General features: G+C 34.7%; 1 protein-coding gene across 2 annotated transcripts in view; it reads right to left on the bottom strand.

Annotated features, from left to right (window-relative positions):
• The window catches only part of LOC118198360 (uncharacterized), a 70673-nt gene that overhangs the window by 36592 nt on the left and 6542 nt on the right, over window positions 1–27539 (bottom strand). The window contains exons 1-2 of one of the 2 annotated variants that reach the window (XM_035370018.2): window positions 23585–23723; window positions 701–797 (exon numbers count right to left, since the gene is read on the bottom strand). In XM_035370018.2, the coding sequence (XP_035225909.1) occupies window positions 701–797; window positions 23585–23685 (198 nt within the window). In that variant the 5' untranslated portion in view covers window positions 23686–23723. Of the gene's footprint in view, window positions 1–700; window positions 798–23584; window positions 23724–27539 lie in introns of those variants that run through there. The other variant, XM_035370019.2, reaches the window with a different exon arrangement.

Below are 27539 nucleotides of genomic sequence, written 5' to 3'. Positions count from 1 at the left end.
TAGTGCGAGGCTGTCACAGATCTTCTGCGACATCTCAAATATCCGCCAAGTGAATCAAGTACTCAGACATCCGCCATACTAACTAGATATGAATTCGAGTGACTATGATCTCTTTGCCAACAACAGTAGAGGAAAGCTTATTCATTCTTTAGGGCATCGCTAAGGGACATCAACAGAAGTGGATGTGCTGGTGATGTCTGATACCGTCTAGTAATTTGGCTAATGGTGAATCAGAATCAGAATCATGACTTTGCACTTCTGGTGACTACTACAAAAGAGTATTTGCCATATCATTAAGATTGTACCAAAGACCTTTTACTTTGCTTTGAAGAAAATATGGTGCTCCTTTGCACCAACCGCCCGCAGAAGCGAAAAAAAGTTCATGACCAAAGTCAGTAGATTGATGGGTGGGAAAAGGCAAGTCGAAGGTCCAAACACGAGCAGGAATTTAGAAGTTGAAAGTTCATGTATTAGGGGCAGAAAATAAAGCTAATGGTGATAGACACAGCAGGCGATTATATTAAGAGAATTTTAGTGTTTATACCTTTTAGTGTTTTAATAAGTCTTTTTGGAACAACCGACATGTTGCCACCATTTTTTATCCAAGCCTCGTCTAAAAGGATTTTAATGAAGTCTTTCATACATCGTTTCCGAAACTAGTTGATAGTAATGCATATTATTGGTAATTTTGAGTACTTACAAGCTGAATAAGAGTCTGTTCATCTTCTATCGAATCTATGTCGATTTCTTCCAATTCCTCCTCCTCTTCGTCGTACTGGTTCTGCTGCATTTTAGTCCTGTACCAAAAAAAAATGTATACGTTAATTATAAAATATTGGTAATTTGAGATTTCAGCTTTTTTTAATTAAGCATTCTTTTTTCAGGTTGCACATAAAGTGAATTATTTAGCAGAGTAGTTAATAAAGGAAGTACTAATTTTCGTTTTCATAAATAAAGTATTAATTTTCATTCAGTTTTCTTCCTCTATATTTGATCTTATCTTAAACCTAACATCTGGAGGCATAACTTTAATAAAACTCAAAATTTAATTGAAATTATTCTGTGAATTTACAAGGAATTTCCCCCTTCTTTTGTGGTGTAATTGGAAAGCACACCCGACTAGCAATCGGGATATCCGGAGTTCGATTTCCAGGCAAAGCACTGATTGTTTTTCGTATTTGTTTCAAAATGCTTATTAAATTCTACGAGTTGGAACAAAAATGGGATAGTCAAAGATAATTAGGCACCACGAAGCTTTAGCGACTTAATTTCCTCCTCTTCAGCTTCCTTTTAAGTATGGGAGAATATAAAGAATTTTTTTTCCTTCTTTACTGTGGGCATCCGAGGTGCAATTCGAAATCCCGACCGGCTAGCAATCAGAATCGGGAATTTCGGGAAGACACAGCTGATTTTTCGTGTTTCCTACACCGAAAAAGTACCGAACGACTCCATAAATCAACTTTTTTAAATTTAATTTTCAGTCTTTAGTTATCAAACAAGACATTCTTATGTGAAATAATTAATATTCGTCGGAAACAAATAAAAATGCCTTTCTAACGGTATCGATTTCTTCAGGTTTTGTCGTGTAGTAACGAGAAAAACGGGGTTTTAGTAAAGAAATATACAGCATGATGACTATTTTTATTGAAGCTTAGTGGAATAATTAGTTTCTCTGTTTATTAATTTTGTTTTCAATAGTGGTGGTTATTCAAAATTCAGTGTAAAATTGTAAAATGTTTGAATTCATGAGATATTCAAGAATGAAAGCAAAAATGAAATAATATACGAATATTATAATATATGTTTTAGTATAATAGCTATTTACAAGTTATTTGAATTAAATATACTCTCTCTATCCGGAAATACATTTGAAAAGTTTCAAAGATTAATGAGGTGTAAGTAAATTATAAGCAAGTGCCCTTGTGTGTAACGCTTATCAGCATAGTTGGCTAGCCAATTGGCCAGTACTCTACTACCCACCTAGTAGTAGCCGAAGTACTTGGCAACATAGTTGGCAACTATGTTGACAAATAATGCACTAGTCAACATAGTTGTATGTAAGACATATGTTTGATTTTGTCTGGACAAAAAATGTCAACAAATTTACGTGGTGTTTTTGGAAAATTGTAATTCAAGACAGGCCGATGTTAAAATTCCTCTTTCCGCCTTTTACAAAATTCTTCCAATTCTTACGAAATGGGAGAGTGCATTCCCCTCCCGCAGTGTTTTATATGGGGGTTGAGTCGTTAAGAAAAGTTGGGCAATTTCTCTGTGAATACGTTAGTCTTCGCTGCCACGTTGTTCGAGTGAAGATGTGACTTATACATCTAGTATAAGTCTCGAAATATTTAGTTTCATTATTTTTGTAATTCTATCACAATATTAACTATTATTTTCACTTGTTAGATTTATTGATATGCATGTTTTAGACGATATTGGAACTAAAAGAAAAAATAATTAGTAATATCAATTAAATTGATTACCAAAAATTAGTAATTACCAATATGGAATTCAAAATAGAAATAAAGAAAATTTAGTTTATTGGATTTGCAGACATGAAACTTTAGAAGCGATCTTTTTAGTCCATGTCCAAAATCATGACAAAGTCTCAACATCTCTCTCCCTTTTAAATACCGCACTGAGTTGCAGAGATTCATTTGTTTTGACTGGTATTTAATTTTTAGTTAAAGCAACTTTCATTTCACATCCTTTTCACCCACGCTTTCCTGCCTGAATGCTTATCAGTTAGAGCGCGTTTATTCAGATTATAACAGAAAGAAGTGCTATTTAAGCGAAGGTTTCGGAAGGTGCTTTTAGAGCGTGCTATGCCTGCTTGAAGACCATGTTATTACTTTGACTTACCAGCGATTTGATTCTGTGGCGTTGAGGGCTTCTGGCCATTAAGCTTGTTTCTGCCGGCTTTTACGAGTCAGAGACTTCCTGCGCGTTTAAATTATCATTTGAGCCGTTAAGCTAGTTTAATTACATTTTATTTTAAGTTCAACATTATCTGTTTGAGTTAAGCTAGAAGTTCTGGCTTATGTAAGCCCAAGTGTGGCCTTCTGTCCAACTATATGGGATCGAATAACGTGTTCTTTAAACCCATCTTCTATGTTGTAAGTTTCACAAATATTTTTTTAGCTGTGGACATAACAAAATTTCCCATAAATGATGTTTTTAAAAGAAGTGATAGAAATGAATGCTGTATTTAATAGGAAAGTAATAGTAGTTTAATAATTCCTATAAAAAAGATAATAGTATCTCATTAATTCTCTTAGAGTTTATCGATTTATTAGCATGACGTCACATTTTGTCGCCATTTCCGGGCTCATAGTGCTCCATTTTCAGTGAGAATCATTTTTTTTTTACGTAGGTTTGCTGTCTCTATCAACATGCATTTTGTCTTCTTGTTACTTTGTGTTCCTTACTTTTCTACACGATCTGAGAATACCGTCGCTTGATTTTTAAGAACTCGTAATAAATTGTGCATTTAAATATTTGTGAAAAAATAATAAAACAAACCTAGAATTTCAAAATGGAAAAATGGCTAGGATTTGACTTGGCGAAAAAGCGATGATTCACAGGCGATGGATCCGGGACTATCTACTAGCAGTAATAATACTGAAAAGAAAAGCAAAATTGTTTCTAGAAAATATAATAAAAGTTATTTATCATTTGGATTTACTTGAAATGGAAATAAAATGGACCCTCAACCTCAATGTGTTGTTTGCGATGATGTATTAATCAATCAAAATATGAAACCACCGTTTCTTAAAAGACATATGAATCTAAGCATGTCAATTTAAAGGCTAAATCTGAAGAATGATTTAAGAGGAAATTATCGGAGCTCAAAAATATTAGATAATTAATGAAAGGTCTTTTTTTTTTTTCAAGTGAAAAAGCTTTGGAAGCTAGTTACCTCATAAGCCTAAGAATTGCTAAGACTGGGCAGGTCACACTATTGGAGAAATCCTTATAGGATCAGCAGCTAAAGATATCGTTTTAACATTATTAAACGAAAAAGTGGCTAGTGAACTTAAAGCTGGAATTTTGAATTTCGAATTTGTTTTATTATCTATTTCAAGTTTTGCAAAACTTTAATGAAATTTTTATTAAAAATTGAGAACCGCTACTATACACGATACATCCATTTCTTCTCCGGACTTGAACCCGGGTCCTTCGGTGCGGCAATTAGAGGAGGTTGGCATATTTCACAAATGCACATCAGTGTAGCCACCGAGGGAGTGGCTTCTAAGATGGACTAATGAGCATCCAATAATATTTCTGCCATGTCACATGACCTTTCGCGTGCCTTAAGATTTAAGCAAGATAGTTGAAAACATTCTGCGACGCAATTTTCTGTAAAAAATAATTAAAGCATCGTCGATTGCATCTGAAACTTTTCAAATATAGGCGATTATGAAGATTTCACTACCTGTTTGAAATAAATACAAATACATGTTGGATACTTCGCAAAAATATCGATGTGAAATATTACTTAATAAATGGTAAATAAGATAAAGAAATAAATATGTGATAAACATCTGAGCGCAAATGCAATCTTTACATAAAAGTATGCGTATCAGAAAAATATTTACACCAATTATATATATGTAAGTAGAAGTCAGCACTTTTTATTGCAATTTATATGAAAAAGATGTTCTATAATAATAACCAATGCAGAATTTTATTCAAAGTGAAATTTACTAATTTGTATTCGTATGCATTTAGTGTGTTAAATTTCACATTCAATAACTGCTCACTCTTAAGTGCACTGTCTACAAAAGAAATACTCATCAAGCAGAGTGAATTTATCTTATTCACAACGAGTATATTTAATTTATTCACATATAACTTTTAATTTTAACAATGAATATAATCAGATCATATGTATTCTGAATTTTAAACTTTAAAAATCAAAAGAATGCAAGCACTGAAATAAGAAAACACTATATTCATTGTAACAATTTCAGTCATTCTCATCTCAGTTTAAAAAAATATACACTTGAATTCTCTTAACCCACATAATACGCCGTGAACATCAATCCAAATATTAATGCGTGATAAAAATCTTGAAAGTGAAATGTCAGCGATTAATTAAACTGAGAAAACGAAAGCAATACCAGATTTCTACTATTACGCCATATATTTATAACTGTGAAACATAAACAACATACGCTCACATGCACGAAGATTTAGCGTCACAAGAGCAATAGCAGCTCATTGGTCCATTTTCGAAACCCCTCCCTCAGTGGCTGCGCTGATGTGCACTTGTGAAATATGCTCCCGGTTGGGCGGCTGTTAAATTTTTTATCATTTATTTTAGATTTTGAAATTTTTCTTTTTGAGATTGTCACATCCTGCATGAGTGACAATCTTATGCAACAGCATTCAAGACAACCAAAATAAATATTAAATCAAATAATAATAAGCATCCTTAGTTACTAATAATAAGCAAATTTATTCAAATTGCAGAACTAAAATTTGAAAATTTTCTGCTCCAGCTGCAGAAGCAAAAATTACAGAAACGGAACTTGGTGTTTTCGTGAGAGATATTCGACAAACTGTTAACTAAATAATGGAAAACGGAGACAATTGCGTCACCGATTGAAGTAGAATGAGAGAAGAACAATTAAGAAACAAATTCTTGAAGAACTGATGTAAAAGGGGGATTAGAATTGGAATCGTTGACTAGAAACGGAAGATTTTTTTGATGGAAAACGCTTTCAAATAAATAAATAAAAATAATAATAAAATCTGCCGAAAGGAAGACGATTTTTAAATGGTTTTCACTAGAGAGAAATGAAAAATATCAATTGAAGCGATCCCTAAAATGGGATAATTCTTGAATATTTTCAGCTACTGTTTGTTGCTCTCAAATCGGCACACGTTCATTTTTCGCCATTTTCCCCTCCGCAGGTGATAAAGAACATCTTATTTATCCTTAGAAACTAGAATATTACGAATTTAATCGCATTACACCGCATTTTTATTGTTTAGAATTTGCGTTAACATTTAGTTCTTTTTTATGTGTTCTTTTTGTTGCAACTAAACATAGTTTATTAGAATTTTAGCTAAGTTGTATTCCAAAATGTCATCATTAAAATGGCTGCTTTCATAACTTGAATAAAATTCACTTCAAATGCATATAAAACTATAAAAAAATCACCCTTAGTTTTTCAGAGAGTTCCCCCAAAAAAGATGTCATGCGTCATCCTCAAAACAAAGAGGTGTTGAGTTGGAATGAAAAGCTTAACAGGCAGAGAAATTCATTTCTGCTTTGCGATTTGCGATATTTCTGTGCCTTCAGCTGTTGTGGCTGGGGGTGGATATATCTGGATAGATTCCAGGAGAATGTTGGCTCACCTTTATTTTCACCAATGTCCTTATTATGCCGCCCACAGAGTTATTTAGGTCGGACTCCTAAGCCATGACTTTATAGTGACAACAAGGGATCGGTTCTGTTGCACCTGACATTTGGACATTTATCTTCATTGGAAAAGAACATGTGAAGTGAATGTATCGAAACTTGCAGTTTTAACCACTGGTAAAACCCATGATTGTTTTGGAAAATAAATTACTAATTATAAACGCAGATATCTCTTTTATTCAAAAATTAATTTTAGTTGTTCTTCCGATTCTAATGAAAGTTTTGAATAAATCCTATGCATATCTTTCGTACAGTATTCACAAGAGGGTGCAGGGATTTTGCCTAAAGCTAAATGTAATTTGTGACCCATAGACGTCTAAGTAATTTATCACTATGTCTGAATAAGCAAACAAACGCGTACTACGAGTATAAGAGACCCTTTTATTAAGAACTCAAACAAGTTGAACAGCAAGCACTGCTGGTGGTGCTTACAAACTCAGCCGGCATTTATGGCTAGAAATCAAAATTAAGGAATTCAAATGAAAACTAAATCTAAGTCTTAATCAGCCAAAGGCTACACATAAATATTAAAAGCTCAAGTGGACTCTAACCAACACCGGCGTGACAGCACACTCTGCAAGAATAAAGCAATAGGAATGGACAGGAATGCTATCCCAGAATATCAACTAGTAACGGGGCATTCAGCAGGTGGAACACGCTCTGATTGAAACCAAGAAACAATCTCAAACCCTCACTTATATACACGCGAACTAAATTCTGACAGGAAAACGGAAAAGGAGTACTTGTAGAGTCATTAGGTTCTTTTGAATCAGGGGACATGAAAAATGTCCAATGCCCTTGCCGGGACTCGAACCTCGAATACACGCCGAGTGTATTCGAGGCCACGAAGCATGCTGGAAGGAGGGAGAAAATACCTTATATACTCTTATTTTAAAGGACGACTGAGAATTAAGGGACCCAATCGCCAAATCCTGATGGTGACAAATTGCTGTTCACCAACTTATACTTCTGCCTCCACTGTAGAATCAATTTGGATTTTTTGAAGCAAAAGACGGGGAAAATGAGCAATTCCCTCGTTGGGACGCAAACGTGAACCACTCGAATAGGCGCCGAGTGTGCTAGCATTACACCACGAAGGCATGCTGGAAAGAGGGAGAAAATACTTTGTATAGTCTCCCTTTTAAAGGACGACTGAGGATTAAGGGACCCAACTGCCAAATCCTGGTGGTGACATTGTCCACCACCTTTTAGTTCGGGCGTCACTGTACAATCATTAGGGTTTTTTTTTTTTTTTTTTTTTAAAAAGCACGGAAGGCGAGGCGAAATCTGTGCAATGCGCTCCCCGGACGCGAATGCAGACCTCTCGAATATGCGCCGAGTGTGCTACTATTGCACCACGGAGACTTGCTAGAAGTAAGAAGATAATATCTTATAAAATGTTAGTAAAGACTCGTAACATAAAATAACTGGTTAATTAACATAAATACCTTAGAAAGTATAATTATCATTCTATCTTAAGTGTTTCTTTTACATGAATAATATTTCTGGTAGGACATTTATTAAGGATGCCTTCATAATGGTGCTTTTTTATAAAAGTTCCAGTACCTTTATTATGGTCGACCGAACATCGTCAATTCGAAAAACGAAAGTCGTTATAGGGGTGCCGCGGCATAAAGGTGCTTACATTCTTACGGACCTCATTTTATAATTTTAAACAACCTCCGTAAATTTTCAGAAACCTTAAAGCTGGGCATCCTTTTAAAGGCTTGTATCTTTTTGAAGAATTTACCAATACTGACTAATGTGCCTGTGGAACCATTGGATCTCCAGACCATTGTATAATGTAATGTCTTTAGCGAGACACTACCATATTAAATTTCATGAAGCTAATATCATTTCTTTGAAAAGATGCCTTATGACAAAGACATCTTGTTCTTAAGATTTGTAAAATTATGAATCTACAATGATGAATGAGAGACAATACCTCCTAAATGTGAGACAATACCTCCTAAATAATGGTAAAGACCAGGTGTCCCCATTCATCATCAACTGAACTAAGCTGTTTTTCTGAAAAGTGCTAGCCTGTATGTAATGAAGGTTATGTGTATGTCCCAATCTGTATGTAATGAAGGTGATCGAATCTTTTAGATGGAGCCTTTCCTCGCAGGAAATACAGTCCAGTTCGATGACACAAATTAGAAATAAAAATAAGAATTATATTATATAAGTTGCAAGGTATTGACTGTTTCTTCTTATTCTCTTATCTATCTTCACTTCACTTATGTCTGTCTGTCTGTTCAGCTGTCTTCGCTTATGACCTGTTGCCGATTTTTCATTTTATCTTCAGTCGGGACAGCTTTTTGAATATCTGGAATGATATTAGTGACTTAAGCAGTAATAAAAATAAAAATTGTGTAATATAAGTCGCAAGGTATTCATTCTCTTAACTGTCTCACTTATAACCCCTTCACGATTCGTCATTTTATCTTCAGGCAGGATAGCTTTTTGAACCTCTGGAATGGTATCGTCGATGCGTTTTATAATGTTGAGATTTAGTGACTTAGAAGGTATTCTCGAACACAAATTTGATTAATATTTCTCTAACCACGATATGGTCTCTAGACTAGTGTGGTTACACATTTCCTGTTAGAAGACTCCAAACTCAGCAGAATAAGCGCAGGTCACGAGAAAATGTAAGTCATAAGAAAGGATGGTCACCTATAGTTTTTCAATAAAATACATTTGTAGGCGTACACCAGGAATTGTACTGAATGCCAGCTAAATAAACCTCTTACCAATATGGAACAATCTCAGCTTGTACTGTCTTTTGTTCACATGTAAGAAAGTCTTCAGGGGGTTTCTTTCCATGTTCGTCCAGAATAACTGAAAACGGTATTACCGAGATTAAGCTGCTCCATTGCAGTCATCCGGTGCCAAGTGTGTCCTTTAAGATGATGTTTAGCTGTATCCACTTAGTAAACGGAAGATCTGTGGTTCGCTCAATGAGGCCACATTTGATTTTTCACGTTCCCTGCTTCGAAAAAAAAAAAAAAAAAAAAAAAAAAAAAACTCATACGAGGTACGATGGTCCAGCTATGTATTAATATTAAAAGCGTAATATTCCTGGCTTAAAAACTTTATGGTTCAATGCTTTTGTGCTAGCATTAAGTTCAGGAAAATAATTTATGAATTGTATTGGAATTTGCAACTTAGAACTTCTTTCTTCTACTGATTTTATATTAGTATGTGTTTACATCAGTCCATCATAATGATACCTTAGGGCCTTTCACGGTATTTAAAAAAATTACATGCAACTGAACAGTCATCCGAATGGGCGAAATGGAAATGTCGTAAGAGTGACAAAGGCATGTAAATGCAAAGGATGAGATCTTGAAATTCCTAGTGCCGCTCTCTTTTGGCGTGAAAGTGAATTTTCGCGGTACTCACTTAAGGATGTAACCCAATGTTATTTTTTAAAAATAATAAAACATATGCACAATTCCGAAAATATTTACGGAATAATAGTTGAAACTCAAAAGTTCTCGAGATCAAATACAGATGCTCTTTTACTGCTGTATTAAGTCAGTTAGAAGATCTCTTTCACATGATAGTATGAGAAATGCTAAATAAATGCGAAAAAAAACTGATACTTGGTCAGTATAAAAAACAGGATATATATGGAATTATCAATGCACATTATGGTGAATAGTCCTCGATCTTTTGATCGTATTTTGTATTGTAGGATAATAGTCGATAATTCGTTTAATTGTAGCTTATTGCGAGTTCTTCGTTTTGCTGAATAATCCATGCGCTGTAGTGAGAATGTGATCTGGATGGATTTCATGAAATTATAAAGGAGTATGTAAAATGAAATTTATATTTTACTCCAAAGCTTAAACGGTTTTGCATTACTACTCACGAAGTCATGCTTTAAGGAATTTTTATGCGATGTTAAATAAATAAGTACTAATTTGCATTTAAAAATTTCATGTTAATTATAAAGATGGCTTAATATTATGTACGGTGGGGATCTATGCGAATTAACTAATTCCTAGAATAAGTGATAAACTAGAAGGCAAAGGAGAAGCTTGTTCCAAATAAAAAAATAACTTTCAGAAAAATAAAGTAAAACTCTACACGCTTCATAAAGAAATTTTAGCATTTTCCTAATTAAAATGCTGTGAGAGTAGCTATTTATATATTTCTAATTATATTTATATTAAATTTGTTTCATTCCATTGTGAGTTTGAAAGATGTGTTTTCTTATCATTAGTTAGTCTGTCTTATCATTAGTTAGTATCAGTCGGTTAATGTTATCAAAATGGACGTAGACTAACGTGATCACAGCGGCGTCTACTGTATTGCATTAAAAGTCGATTATCCGGCACCTAATGGTTCGAAACACTCAAAAACCCGGCACGCATAGGTGCGATTTGAGAGCAATTCTATGAGACTACCCGTGTATTTTTCGGAAGTAATTTAATGCGTTCGGTATTTTCTTCCGGTCAACATTATTACAACAGGAAGTTAAGTAGCAAAATGATTTTGGAGAAAAAAAAAAGAAAAAAAAGTTATAAGCAGTTCTTATGATTAACGAATTCGAACTGCTGAACTCAATCCAAAGTATTCCTTTAACAGTTCTCTGAAGACGAAATTTACTGAATGGATAGAAAAAAAGTTCGAAGGTAGTATGCAGTTTGTGGAATGTTGGTATCAGAAAAAGTAGAAAGTAAAGAGGTTTGGTTTGGGTTTGTTTAATTATGGCAAAGCACTCGAGGGCTATTTGCCTGGAGAGCTTGTAGAGACATAAGGTTATTTTTGAAGCAGGAGTACATGAAGAATGAGCAATGCCCTCGCCGGAACTCGAACCTAGACTTCTCAAATACGCGCCGAGTGTGCTAACATTACACCACGAACGCATGACGGAAGAAGGGAAAAAAAGCTTATACAGTTTTGGGCGTGGCCTTTATGACCATAAGACCAAAGTGTTTGGTTAGGTGGGTCCTGCTGCGCCCACTTTTGGTGCCTTATAGACTTTCTAAGGAAAACTGGCTCGTATACGAATTATACATGGATATAGAGAAAAATCAGGAAAACTCCCATGCAGCTAGCCTGTTCACCGGGATTCGAACGCGGACCGAACTACCAGTGTTTAGCGATCTTACCACTCGGCGCTATATCCCGAGGGTAAAGAGGGAGAAAGTTTGTTTAGTATAGTTGGTATAGCTAACCATTAAATGCTATTGTAGGTATTACAAAGCACAGTAATGATAAAGCTGTGGTGAAATAATGTAAGTTTATTTCCTCCGCAATGTTATTTGGGGGGGGAGGGTAACCTTTCGAATTCTGAAGAGTCTTCAAACAACAACAATACAGTAGATTTCAAAAGACTTTATTAAAAAAAAGCAAATGGTGCGAATTCCGTAATTTATCTTCTAGTAAGTTTTCATCCATTAAAATCATTTATATAGCTAATAAATCGTAGAAGAAATTTTCGCCTTTCCAACTAGGGGGGGGCGACACAGGAAACCCTGTCAAGCTGTTAGCTAGGATTTTTGTGCACCTAAATAGGGACCGTTTCCTAATGCCGAAGAGGGTAATCAATATTGTCCTCGGCTTTCCGAATAGGCTGGCGCTGTGGTCGGGCTTCCAACTTTCCACCCTGCGCCGTAACCTGGTGCGATGAGACTCGCGAGCCCAACGACATCTTCCTGAGATGGAGATGTCGTTGGGAGAGCATTGGTGTGGGTCCTTGAATGGATGTGGTTCAAGCAAAACTCATAACTAGTTCCCCACTGTGTGCTCTCGTGGTATAAGTGAGTGCATATCCGATGAGAAATCGAAAGGTTCGGAGTCCGAATCCCGCTCGAGGATATAGTTGATTTCTCTCATCTCCTATTCCGAAATATAGACATATATCAAAATTCTACGCTGGCGCCTGATTGAAAATATAAAGAGAAAAGAATTACTTAAGAAGGAAATATTTGTATCACGAAAAGAAGCGCTGTTAAATAAATCAGGAGAAAATGGATGTATAACTGAAGTTATGCATCGTATAAACTGAATATAAGACTATTGGTATGCCAATGGACTAATGCCAACGGTTTTCCTGCTCCTCCGTATTTTCGTCCAACCCCAGTGTTTGAAACCAATCGATGCAGTTCTTAAGAACATTCGTTTCTTGCTTTTGAATCGGAGTGATTTAAATATAAAAAGGTATTTAATTCATGATCTATCTAGTTAAAATATTAAATATTTTCATAGAATGATGTTATGTACTTTTTTATTATTTTTAGTCCAACGGGGATTATTTTTATTATTTTTAGTCATTCGGAAATGTTTTCCGTTCCTTAGGCGTTTCACTACCATAAAGCTTTCATTGCGATTAATGGTCTCAATTCTAATCCGTCTTTACTGTTAGTTTTCCTCGAATTTGTTTCTTAGTCCCTTTCTTTTCCCTTACCGGTCAAAAAAATGGCGTTGGGTTTTTCGTTTCTTATCATTTAACTAGAAAATTTTCATGTACCGTTTTCGACATTTTTCACTTTTGGCGTTGACAAAGGTTACATTCAACTTTCGTAAGTATAATACTGCGAATTTCCGATACATAGATTCCGATTACTTATTATTTGTGACTTTGGTATTATTATTATTATTTATTTATTTATTTATTTTTTTGCCTTTCTTTTTTAGTCCAAAGGGGCTTTGTCCCTGAAGGACTATTGTTTTCGTTTTGCGATTTTTTGTTGAAGCAATATAATGTCCGTTTCACTTTTCAAACTGTTGCCACCCAATGTTAGAGTCCTGCATTATAATTGAAGAAATTAAATAATGAAAAATCTCCATAAGTGATGTATATTTCTCGCATTGTGATAAAACAACGGCACATAGAGCCACCGAATTTTGAATGACGTAATCATCCTACGAATATGGGCATGTGGAAGACCAAATTTGGAATTAGTTTTATGATCGATTTCATATTATGTAAAACTTTAGCGAATTTTTGAGTAACCAACTCAACGATTTAAAAGCGAGCAATTGCAACGCTCTACGGGGGGGGGGGGACCTTTTTATCTTCAGCGCGCGGAACTGTGTATCGGAAATTCTAAAGATAGGCTCATTTTAAAATTGTTTTGCGACATTGCTATTGAAATGAATTTTAAGGTTTAAGTGCAAAGAACATGATATTTAATAAATAAAGGTAACACACAAAATGTTTAAAAACAAGCCCCTTTGGTCGTAATTTTAAATCTAAAACCTTTCAGATTTTCTTTTTCTTTTTTTTAATTAAAAAATTTTAATTGCGTATTTGATGGTATTTAAAGTTCTTAGCTAACGAGAACTGTTAGGAGGTTAACGAGTGGATTTAACGTTTCTGTGAGCTTTATTTTTCCTGATTTCAGTTTAATATCTCTTATGGAATAAAATTAAAAAAAAAAAAATAACCAGAATATATTCTCCCTTTTGAACGAAAATGAAAAATAAAAGCCATAATAATATTGGTTGACCTCGTCTTTGCATTCAGCAATTATGAATTAGCTGTAAAAGGTATCGCGATATATGTTTTTGGAATGGCGTCATATTAACCCGTGTCGCTAGCCAATGAGAGGACGAGACAAAGGTCTAGTATCCGGTTAAAAGTGATTTTTAAGGAATGGTATAAAAACTAAAATACGAAGTTTAACATTTAATTCCTACATCAAATTTCGTTTTTGAAATGTACATGTATTTTATATATATTTTCTAATAAAACATGTACATTTCAAATAAAGAAATAAAAATAAATTTCAAATATACATTTCAAATAATATATATAGTATATATAGCATATATATATATATATCTATAATAGCTAAGGAATTTAAATCCTATAAAACGCCGTTAAAATACTTGAAGGTAACCCAGCTTTTTTCTAGAAAAAACACTTTGTAAAATTACTTCAGAATAATACAATTTATGACTAAAAATTTTTTTTACAACAAGAAAAAAAAAAAAAAAAAAAAAAAAGAGTACAAAAATTTTTTTGTTAATCTCCTCTGTTCAAAGCTTCATACAGAACTTATCAAGGAAAAAGTCTTTTGAAGCCTCAAACCAAGTTGATTAACTAGACAACGTAAGCATGTTTCGTTCCAACAAATTCACTGACACTTCAAACTGTTTTAATCGAACTCTATTCTTTATAAACTTAAACTAATTAACAATCTCATTAAATTTTTCTCTTTTTCCGACATGTTTCTGTTTTCGAAACCACATGAGTACTATACTGCTAAAGGCAATTACTGCAGATTAAAATTCATAAAATAGAAACTTACAATTTAAAATAAAAATCCTAAAACAAAAATGGCCTAAGTAAGGCTGACGATCAAAAGGCAAGGCAGATGCAAAAGAGAAAAAAATAAAAATAATCAAACAATTTTCAGATAACTAAAATCAACTTGAAAGTCCTATGCAATTCCTAGTATTTTTACAAGGTGTTTCTGGGAAAAAGATAGGTTACCTTCAAGTATTTTAACGGCTTTTTATAGGTTTTAAATTCCTTACCTATTTGAGATATTTTATAAAAATTTAGCAGCTCAACGACGCGAAGTTTAGACTTACTTGTTCTTTCGTTTTTTTAAAAAAGCATTTTTGACTACAACTTTATTATATATATATATATATATATATATATATATATATATATATATAACCAGAAAACCAGTAAAAAGCAGTAACTTCCAGATGTGGCCGTTTCAAAATATCATTATATTCCAGAATAATTCACATCGGATCAATTCTGTAAACGAATGTGGGAGAACAGATAAATTTAGGAGGAGAACATAAAATCTAGAATAGTTAATTTTGAGGTCGCCAATCGCTTCTTAAAGCAGCCATCGTAGTTTGTTATATCTTACGCACATATATACACATATATACACTGGTGAAATACACATATATACACTGGTGAAATACACATATATACACTGGTGAAATACACATATATACACTGGTGAAATACACATATATAAACATCTTACACACATATGTACACTGGTGAAATAAATTAAGATAATTTTCATATTTGATCTACAATCTCCAGAACTACACGACAGATTTTAATAAAATTTGGTGTGAACATAGGTTGAGATAATACAAACAAAATAAACATTCAACAGTTATAATAGACACACATGTTCGTGTGTAACACTCATGGGAGTCTGAAGGTCTGAAACAGCGGTTGCAGAAGACGCAAAAGAAATGGGATTATAGGGGGTATGTGGTCCCCTCTTACAGCCATGCAGGCCTCCCAGCGTGATGTCCTACTGGAAATAAAGCAGTTTATCAGTGTCTGTGGCAATTGGTCCCACTCATTCAGCAACGGTGTTTTCAGTTCCTGGATGGTTCTCGGAGGGGTGTGCGAGTTGCAATTGCCCTCCCCAGAGCGTCCCAAACATGCTCTATAGGGTTGAGGTCTGGAGATCTGGCTGACCAATCCATCCGGCGAATATCCTCCTCTCGAGAAATTCGTCGACCAGAAGAGCTCTATGTGGCTTCGCGTTATCGTCCTGTAGGATGAACTGGGGGTCCACTGCACCCCGGAAAAGGCGAAAATAGGGCTCCAAGACCTCATCCCTATACCCCACACCAGTCACAGTCTCGAGAAAGCTGAGAAGCTGTAGCCCCTCTGTTACGCATCGCTAAAATGGACAAATAGCGATCTTCTCTGGCCGTCGTGGCTCCTGGACGACCTTGCCCAGGCTTCCTCTCGATGGATCCAGTACTGTTTCCGTAGGTTACACACGACGCTGGGACTTAAATTAAACTCTCTGCATATCTGAACTTGCGATTGGCCTGCCTCTAGCGTCCCCACAATTCACCACGTTATTCCATCATCTAAACGTTTCTGGTTACTTATTTTTACTGTTCCGATGTGGATTTAACCGATTGCTGCAAGATAACACCAAGAAATTCGCCGAGGTGTGCTAGCGAACGCAATTCGTCTCACTCTCCACGAGCTTATAAATCCTGTTTTTCTGCTGGCTCCGCTTCACACACGTGTACGCTTACGTATTTGCCGTACAAGATTTGCATTTTTATCTAGAAGCAGTGGTTTTTCCTTCGGTTCAATTCTTTTCATGCAATTCTATATAATATGAAAATTCTTTTAATTTATTTCATTAGTACATATATATATATATATATATATATATAGCATTTTGATAATTTAAATATAATCAAATCTGGGCGTACATTGAACGTGGGCACGTGCGCCGTTTGCTTCTGCGGTCCAAAAGTGAATACGCGAATCATTTTTTACATTTCGATCAAGTGTCTCACATCAGGAATAGCCTGGAATAAGCTCCGTATTTTTAAATGTAGTTGATAAGAAGTCTGTTTTTCCAGTTCTGTATCATAATAAAGATATTTTTGCCGGACAAGGAATATATTCAATAATCAGACAGTTACATGTACAGAACTGCAGACGAACATAGACCCCCGACCCAGATCCGACTTGCAGACCCATGCGGAGTTTAGTTACATGTGCAGAGCGCCAAAGCAAGAACCCCCGACCTGAAGGATGCCCACAGTTACATGTGCAGGTATAAGTGGGCGGGAAACCAGAATTTCACCATGGGTTGAACAGATATAGTCAGTAGTGACCGAAAGTGTCCGAGCAGTCAAGCGGTGCCGCCCCGGAAGTCATTACATAGTAGAATAAGAGATGATGTAAGAAGAGAACAATGGTACTGCGCCTTTGATGGGCCGCCGCCATGTTGTATCACATGACACGCGGAAGTGAGATACACATGTTCAATATCGTTATGCCTGATAGTTTTACTTTGTGTTGCAACAAGCTCTTGAACCATGTGTTTGAAATTTCATCCTCCAGAAGTCATTTTGTGCATCCTCTGACTACGCATTTGCTTCCGGTTACTACTATAGTCCCATCGCACTAACTGTATAGCTCCGCCCCTGTTTTCAAAGGAGAGCGATCCGAGGATCCCCTTTATTTCCCTATCACTAGTTTCTCGAAAGGATTTTCGGTTGACCGTGTATGTTGAGTGACCTCTTGCTGAAGAGACACAATACACTTACGCACATCTATGCCTTCGCAAGGATTCGAATCCGGGCCCATGGGTACGGCAGTCGGCGTCGCTAACTACAATATCATCTGCGCGGTCAATCAAACAGTTATGCTTTTTAGATATTAATTTTAGAAAATTCGCGAAATCAAACAAAAATTGACATGTAAAAAAGAATTTCTAAATTTTTACTTCAACTGATTTGTAAAATGGAAGCAAAATTAAATCATCTGAAGATATTTTTAAGCATACGACCTTTTGAAAATATTATAGAACGTAAATACAACTTCCGAAAGAAACTATTTGGACAAAGAATAACTAACTAATAACAAAATATTCAATAAAATTATAGGGTCGTAATTGTGTAATGTTAACTAAAATATCCTTCAGACGCTATAAGATTAACAAGCGAGCTATCGTTCTGTCTAATGTACATACGAAAAAAAAAAAAAAACGTTATGAAGGTTCTTTTTACTTAAACTTGAATTAAACAGAAAACACAATTCAATTGAATTGAACAAAAATCACATTCAAAACTCCGCTACATGTGGGTAAATTAAAAGTGATAAAGGAAAGGAGAAATTATAGTGTAGATCGAAATTATAAACATTGGTCAATTAACATAAAATATACTCTACAAAATGTTGTATTAGGCGATATTTTCCTCATAAAAGCAATCATTTTTCTGTCAAATGTATAATAATAAAAGCTGAATTTCCTTTCCTAAGCACTTGGCTACTAAGACTATTCGCTAGACTGCCTTTGTTGGCATTTTCTAGAGCAAATAATATACGTCTCAGTGGGATAGACTTTTTAGAATTCTGAGATGTGGTTCCCATAAAAGGGGGTCATTGACAGTTGATGAAGAAGGAGGAGCACCTTGCCTATGCAAATATAGAACAGGAAAGCTATTCGAAAACCCAGAGTTTCGAAGGTGTGAAAAAATTTAAATTTCGTAGCACATTATGCAGTACATGCGACATGCGACGGAGGACGTGGGCACCACCCCTCTACCAATACGGTTAATCGGTATAGTGCCACGTCCACCTTCATCTAGATAACCATACGTATTCATTATGCTAATACACTAATACATAAACATATATACAAATTTGGTACTTAATACAGTGGCGTTAAAGCTAATTAATGTTAGACACTAGATAATACATTGCCATGTTACAAGGTGTATGCAAAAGCATGGATACGGTAGCATATATATATAACGTGTGTGCTCATATATGTTGAGTACACTATGATCCTTTGAAGCATTATCATTAGATAGATAAGATATGTACATACTGAAATATTAGGTGCGCAATGTTATGCTAGAGTAAGTAATTAGTACAGTGAATTAATAGTTAGACCCTAGATTAGTAGTGTGTGGTACAATGTCTTACTACTGGATTATTTGTGCTGTCATTATACAGAACAGTAGCACATTATGCAGTATACAGTCCGCATCATACAGTATACAGTGTACATTATACAGTACACGTACAGTAATACTCAGCATATTATACATTACCGACCATATTGCTAGTTGAACCAAAATCGTTAAATACAATATTGCAGGATAAATGCGAAGGTGCTTGATGAGAGAATTTATTTTTGCGCTAAAACTTAGCATAATAATAAACTTGGCATATACGGTATTTTCTCCGTCCAGCACACAGTCAATGCGTATTCGGAAAGTCCGGAGTTCGAATCCCGATGAGGGAACTGCGGATTTCTTCATTTTCCTGAAATCAAACCATTTAAAAAAATCTGATGTGTACACCACATGACTTCCTTGTACAGAATATTAAATTATACGCATTTTTTCTTGCATTTCATTTAAATGTATTGGATTAAATTAAATCTACTTCGCCGACAGCGCATAAACCACAATAGAATAAATGTATTCTTTAAAATTCACTCTATTTGTTTACCGTAGCGACATTCTGGCGATAGGTTCACTTAACAGTATTATATTTCGTTCATATTATAACTCAGAATGCACAAAATTTATATCATTTAAAGAATTATCTAATAGTTGCCACATGTTATATTCAAATACTATAATAAAGCTAGAACGATGTATAAAAGAAATTAAGCAAACAAAACAAAAAAGAAACAGTTTTTCACAGACGATTGAGTATTTCTCAATCAATTAATTCAGTTCTCACTTCGCGACAAGGCAAAAATACATAAAAACTCGAAATATCTGTATTAAAAATTACGAAGTAAACCGTAAACACTCATTTCGTCAAAAAAATTCCAGAAAGGATTAAGCATGATTTAATTCGCAATAATAAATGAAGGCGTTATCTTTGTTGTTGCGAAGCTAAGTTTCTCTAGATTGGCAACAAATCCACTAGTCTGCTGTTTCAAATGTAAACAAGCAATGGCCGCCATCAAGAAAATTATTAGGCTTAGCGGCACTTAAACAACTTTAAAATTGTTGATAATTCTAAAAATATTGCATACAGATTTACCAAAGGCAAAAAAACCTTAATCGGAAGATAAGAACAACATAATTGAATCGTTTCTAAAGCAAAAAATGTACAATTTACAGACGTATAAGAGTAAAGAAACTGAGATCACTGAGCCGGGTAACAGAGTGGATATATATATAAATGTATTTATATACGTTTGGAGCGGCCGATTGCAACCAAAATACGAGGTGCACATCTACATGTTATAGCAGTCCTATATACAAAAATTCAACGTTCTGAGGCTACTCGTTTTTGAGTTATACGAGATACGTACGAACGTACAGAAGCCACGAAAATGTTCGCCACGAAAACGTGTACAGACGCCATGAATACGTTCGCACACACGCCACGAAAAATTCTCTTCAGAATTCATTTTAAAGCAGTTTTATAATTTTTTTGGAGGAAAAGAGTATTTTATTCTCTCCTTACGTACAGATATCAAGCAGAAACATCGTTAAATTGCATTCGATAGCGTTCAAAATGGATATTTTCGTTGAAATATACTGCCTGAAATTGTTCGCGATTACAATACTTCCTTTTTAATTCGTACAAGGAAGTAAAAAACACTAATGACTCTGTAATGGCGTAGGGACTAAAAAGTAGTGGGCGATAATTCGTCATCACCAGGATTTATCGATAAGGTCCCATAATCCCCAGTCGGCCTTCGTGGTGTAATTGAAAGCATACCCGACGCGTATTCGAGAGGTCCAATGCTCGCGTCCTGGCGAAGACATTGAATTTTTTGACGGCTCCTCCTTCAGCATAACCTAATGACTCTACAAGCAGAGTAGAATAAAACACATAGGGGGAAAGGGATGCTTATCTTGAAACGGAATTGAGGAGAACGTGAGTCGCATAACATCTCCGCGTGTGTCCTCTTCTACTATTACATGCTCCAAATTATCTACAGAATTTTGCAAGTTACTTGAACAGAATACTAAATTATACGCATTTTTTCTGCCTTAAACTTTATTTCCTCGAATTTCATTAGAGATATATTTCTCGTTCAATTAATTCGCGACAAGACAAAAATGCATAAAACCTCAAAATGTCTATATTCAAAATTGAAAGATATAGAAAAACATAAAACACCATATACAGTTAAAAGAATTAAAAAAAAATTTTTACAATTAAAATTGCAGTTTCTACGGAAAAACAAGCAATTAGGCCAGCGGGCAAGAAGGCAGATTTTTCGGTGCACTAAACTGAAAGTTTACTTTTGGTCCTCCTCGACAAAACGACACTGAAGGCGTAGAAACTGACTTCATTTGTTATGCATGCTATGCTGAGTCAATATATGGGATAATTTAATAACTTAAATGACAATTCCAGAATGGATTAGGCATAATTTAATTGGCAATAATAAAAGATTACGTTACTTTGTTGTTGCGAAGCTTAGTTTCTCTAGATTGGCAACAAATCCACTGTTCTGCTAAGTTTCAAATGTAGGCAAATATGGCCGCAATGTAAAAAAAAAAAAAAAATTAGGCTTAGCCGCACTTAAACAAATTTTAAAATGTTGATAAACCTACAACTGTAACATGCAGGTCAACTAAAGGCATAAAAACCTTAACCGGAAAATAAGAACAGCTAACCAAAACCAAAAAATGCACAATTTACAAACATATAAGAATAAAGGAACTGGGCTCACTGAGCCCAGTAACAAAGTGAATATATATATATATATACATACTTTTGGTGCGGCCGATTGAAACCAAAAAAAAAAGAAAAACATTAAATAAATCTAATGTTATAGCAGCCCTATATGCAAAATTTCAACATTTTGAGGCTACTCATTTTTGAGTTATGCGAGACACATACATACGTACGTACGTACGTCAGACGTCAAGAAAAAATTCTGAATCCATATTAAATCAATTTTATAATCCGTTTTGGAAAAAGTTATCAAACATTAATACACAAACATGCAATCCAGAACGGCAAATTATCTCCAAAAAACTAGAATAAACATTATAACAAGGTTTGAAGTCAACAGAATTTGCTAAAACGGCATTCCTTTTTTAAACGAACACTTCTCAAAGAAAGTCAATGAAACTAAACTTTCCGAAATTTTTACACTTTTTTTTTTTTAAATCTTAGGATTCGAATGGCAAAAATATCCCGAAAATTTTATTTTCTGAAATTCGAGCCTTTTCCTGGATTTCTCAAGATTCTTAAGATTCTCGAGAACTAACTTACTACGATTGCCATTTTTTCTAAACGAATATTTCTTTTGAGCATCACCAAACTAATCCTTCCAATCTTCAGTTAAAAGTACTTTAGTTTAGAATTCGAAATATTTAAATGACCCGAATGTAACAAAAATTCGAGTTTTTCGAATATCGAAACTTTTCCAAAATTCTTGAGATTCAGAAACTTAATTTACAACCCTCGCATTTTTTTTTAATGAACACTTCTATCGGATGTTAACCCTTTCCTGCACGTTACCTTTTAAAGTTGGAGTTTTGATTAAAAAAAAAAGAAAAAGAAAAAAAAAGAAAAAAGGTAGGCAGTCTAATTAGGCCTAGAGGAGTACACAAGTAAAATTTTGTGAAGATAGCACTTATCGTTTTAATTCTGTGAGTGTGCCCACTACTGATTGAATAGAGCTTCGAAAAGAGTGCTGAAACGAGTATTGTTGTCAATGAACTGACCGATGAGATGCGGAGAAACAAAGAATACAGACTCTTAGTTGTTCTAGATTATCGGTGAGCCCGGCCTGCGCACACCTAGGGTTCGCCGTTTGAGTTTAGGCAAGATATCAAGGTAAAAATTTTAAACTAATATCAAATAAAGAGATTAGCATACAGCCAAAAAATTAACATGGAATTTTTTTTTCAAACAATTCCTTTTATACCCTAAAAAAATTCTCGAAGATTTCTTTGAAAAATGAGGGTCTTAAAAAACTAAACATGGCTAAAATATATGGACTATATTGTGTTGAGCTGCCATCTTCTATAAATAAAGAAGTCTCAGAGTAACCTATAGTATCCTATAAATCCTTTTTCATTCAATTTTTCTGCGCATACAGAAGGAAATTTTTAGCTGTGTGTCCAGACCGGACACGCTGTGCCGCAAAGGGTTAATAGAACTAGTTTTTCCAAAGTTTTTAAACTAAAACATTTGACGGTTGTTTTAGTTTTTGATTCGAAAGATTTGAATGATGAAAAAAGCGGGAAGATTCGAATGTTTTAATCTTGCATCTTTTTTTAAGATTTTAAGGATTCCAGGATAACAGAAGTCGCAATCTTTTTCTTAAATGAATGTTTCTGTTCGACATCAATAAATAAATAAAAGTAATCTTTCCAAAGTCTTAAGTTTAGAAACTTTAAGATTTAAAATTTAAAATTGAAAAGATTCAAATAAATTCAGTTTTTTGTATCATTTTCAAGATTTATGGAATTCAAGGATTGAATCTGCAACAGTGGCTTTGTTTTTTTAATGAAGTATTGTGCTTTTTAATGAAGTCTTGAGGTCAATAAAACTACCTTTTCTACATCTTAAGTTTAAAAACTTAAGAATGATTTGTTTAGCATACGAAATATTCGAATGGCAAAACATAGTAATGATTGGCATTTTCGCGAGTCGTGATATTTAAAGAATCGAATGCCTCATACCTACACAGGACTCATTTATGAAAATGATGAAACACTCACCCCGTCAGTAATGGTCGCTTGTGACCTACGGAGACGAATTCACAAATCTGCCACACTAAATTCCAAAACCAAAACCATAACCCGCAAAGAAGAGCAGACATCAAAATGCGAGTAAGAAAGTTAAAACTAATTGATCGCTGAAGTAACCAATGTCTAGCTGGAGATCCTTTAAGAAGAAAAATATTTGTGCAGCGGTAGATTTGTGTGTACGTGGAAAATAGGAAGAAACCAAAAAGTTGGTGGGTGGAAGAAGTGACTTCGAGAACTTATCTTGAGAATATGAACGTAGAGAGACCTCAGTGAAAAGTATGTACCTTGTAAAACGTCAGCGGCAAAGTGTCACCAGAATTAACGTGACAAAGAAAATTCTGGCAGGCACCAACAGAGATAATTATATGCTTCAGACTTCGCTTAACCTTGTCTTTTGCAGGTCATTGTAACGAGAGTTTTCGTCTTGGTGATCCACTTCTTTACTTTTTTTTTTTTTTTTTTTTTTTTTTTTTAAGATTAAAATCAACCCCCGATTGACTGGGTGCAGATAAACCGTGTCTTAACTGTATGGATTAACTGGGCTCTGACTAAGCAAAGGTAACGTTTATCATGAAAAACTTGCTATCTCGTTACCTGAATATAAAATAAAACTATTTACGGAAAATACCAAAAGGAAATAAATGTGTATAGGTTAACAGCAGTGCAGCGATCTCGAGAGCCACTCAACGCTCACAAATTTGAAAGATTCGGGTGCAAGGAAGCTCTTTTGCGCTAGTTGGAAAAAATTCGACCCATGATCGAATTCCAAGGTCTTTATCATCTTCAAGGACATGCAAAACTCTTGCGCTTCTGTACCTCTCACTGGTGCTAATAGATGACGACAGAGCAAGCAGATGCAATACTCGAAGCCATCGAGGTCTCTCGCATCACGTGATCGCAACAATGGTGACCCGGGCGTGATTTGAACACGCAAAAATAATCGGAATTCCAGAACCTAGCGCTCGGGAGCTCTTTTGCGCTAGTGGTAGAGAATTTGAGTCACATGAAACGGACCGAGGATCTAATCCCAAGGTCATTATCATCTTCAGACGCATGCAAAACTCGTGAGTTCCTGCTCCTTTCATTGGCGCTAAAAGATGGCGATACGAGCAAGTAGCTAAAATACTCGAAGCCACCGATGTCTCTCGCAACATGTGATTGTAAGAGCAGTAATAGCGTAGTATAGTAGACGCCACTTAATGTCATCGCGGTGAATTTTAATAATCGCATATTGTTATCGAATTACCGAAGTCCCGCGCATTTGTATACGAAATACAGGAAATGCTTCGCTTATTCGGATCAACATTGCGGTTCATATGATCAAACTATTATACAATAAATTTATTAAACTGAAAAAAAGTTGCCAAAAAGATCAAAACAGATTACAAAAATTGCCAAGTGCCAGAGAAATGTCGCCAAGTAAAGACTTCAGTCATCAAAGAGCTTGGTTTCGATTTTAAACAACCAATAAAAATTGAGGAGTAAAAAGAATACATTTCGAATCACTCTACTGGGATTCTGAAGGCGGTCAGATACAGAAGTTAAAAGAAACTGACAGCTCTTATATTCTATTGGCCGACTGACGAAATTTAACTTGCGTTTTTCACGTCTCGCAAGTGCAACTTATGATGTAAATTATATTTGTAAAAGCATTGTCATAACACAGGTATTCTGACACAAAATCGGACTTTTTCTGAAATGACATACGTATTTTTTCCCACATTTCGATTCCGCTACTCAAATCATGCACAAATGCCAAGTTTTGTGAAAATCGTGTGAGTAGATTTAAAAAAAAAATAGCTCTCAAAATATTAGTTCTTCGGTGTTGATTGAATTTGGTATATATTTACTAATATCTTTTTTTTTTTTTTCATTAAACTTACTGCATTCCTTCTTTCACAATTCGAAATTTAAGCTCAATCCAAATAAAATTCGTACGCTTTTTATGATTTAGTTTTAAATTTTTTATTTTTTTAGTAATTACTAGCGGAAGTACCGGATGCCAGTTCAGTTAGATTGAAAGTAATGTATCTAGCAACAGAGAGAGAATGATACTGCTGTAATCTTTCTCTAATTATTGATATACTAAAATCGGGTGAGGGTGTTTTCTTCTGTCATGAGTTATTTTTATTAAAATCCTGACATCCTTAATATCTGCTAGCGTATTTCACTTATATTCAATTTCAGTCGGTAAATTGTGGCTAAAAATTGATCATAATTGATCAGCAATCGATATAACAATTCGGAAAAATAATCAGTTTCTGCGGTCACGTTTAATCGATCATAATCGAAATTAGTTGAAACAGTCGATACAAATTCAGCTTTGTATATTGTTGCCTCAAAACAAATTGGAAATCGATGAAAATGTGCGCTTTTAATTTATTTCCTCCATAACTTTTGATATTAGAATCTTGACTTGTTTGTTTCAGATTGAGCCCACATTCCTTCAAAATTTTCCTACCATTGTGTGTCCTTTTCATTCTGTATTTGCGCATGCATATATCTTAGACTAATAATGACAGGCAAAAATTTCACAAATCAAAATCTAAGAAACAGAAGATTTTTAAATTTCTGAAATATTGGCAAAAGTGCAATTTGAAGAAACGTGTATCCACTCAGGCAGAGAAAACACAGATGAAATATAGAAAAAATATGTGAATACGAGTGCATCAGACGGATTTCGGCAGCCTTTGCTACCGATTAATTGAGTGTTTTATAATGCTGGAATCCTACTGGTCAGTTCCATAGGCTGCCTGTAGCAAGCGAACGATTGAATGTTTCTGGAAAAAAGTGGACGTCGACCTTTCCCAAGACACAGAAAAAATTTTTAGAAAGTTTGGTGACGATAGTTACAGTAGTGACTGACTGTATTGCGAACAAACAAAAGCACAAATAGATACTCTCCTTTATATATACTAGCGGAAGTATCCGATGCCAGTTAAGTTAGATTGAGAGTAATGTATTATTTTACTCATGACATCATTTGAAAATTCGTATTACAGCATATTACACGTCATAAGGAATATGATGTCATTGTAATGCATAAAAATTGCCAAAGGAAGACTCAGTACAACTGACTACGTAATCATAGAATCATATGTTATATATATATATATATATATATATATATACACATAATGACATATGGAACTGAAATTTGTGTCAGCAAAAATAAAAACAAATACAGCAAAAATACGATTCATATTCATACATTTTCCAGTCTGATGCGATATGGAACCCACATAAAAATTTCGATAGAAAAATAAACTAAATCTCTCTCATTATATCAGCAACAATGGCGCGCAGCCATTGTTGCTGATATATCACTGTTGCCATTTGCTGATATCAGCACTGTTGCCACTCGGAAAAATGAGGGTGAAAATGAGCGTGTTAAGCATTTTAAATTAATGTCTCTTATTTTAGCTTTTTTGGGGGGGAGTAGACGTTGACCTTTTCCAGGAGCCAGAAAAGAATTGTAGAAAGTTTGGTGACGATAGCTGTAGTAGTGACTGAGTTATTAGCAAACAAATACACAGACTTTCTTCGTTATATATAGAGAGAGAACACAAATTTTTCGAAAAATTTTTTTAAATTATAATCTTTAAAATGTTCACCATAACTTTAAAGTACATGTATTGAGCATATCTGGAAAAAATTGGAGTTTTTTATTAAAAATTTCTTAAGATATACATGAATACGTATATTGGTGCATTTTCAAATTTGGCGTATTTGTTATAAGCGCCAAATATAACGCCAAATGGGGCTTATGCATTTTCTTAAAATTATTTGAATTCTATATATAAATCTAATACATATCCTAAGTCGCGCTTTGGATACATGAAGAACGCAAGTTAAATTTCGTCAATCGGCCCAGCAGAACGGAAGGTTAAATTTTAAAAAAAATTTCCTTCCCCCCCTTCTTCTT

Source organism: Stegodyphus dumicola, chromosome 2, assembly GCF_044657685.1.
Source record: "Stegodyphus dumicola isolate Sdum_Otavi_A_Nest chromosome 2, ASM4465768v1".
NCBI lineage: Eukaryota > Metazoa > Arthropoda > Arachnida > Araneae > Eresidae > Stegodyphus > Stegodyphus dumicola.
Note: the sequence above shows the minus strand (reverse complement) of the source record. Positions and strands in the feature narration are given on the sequence as shown.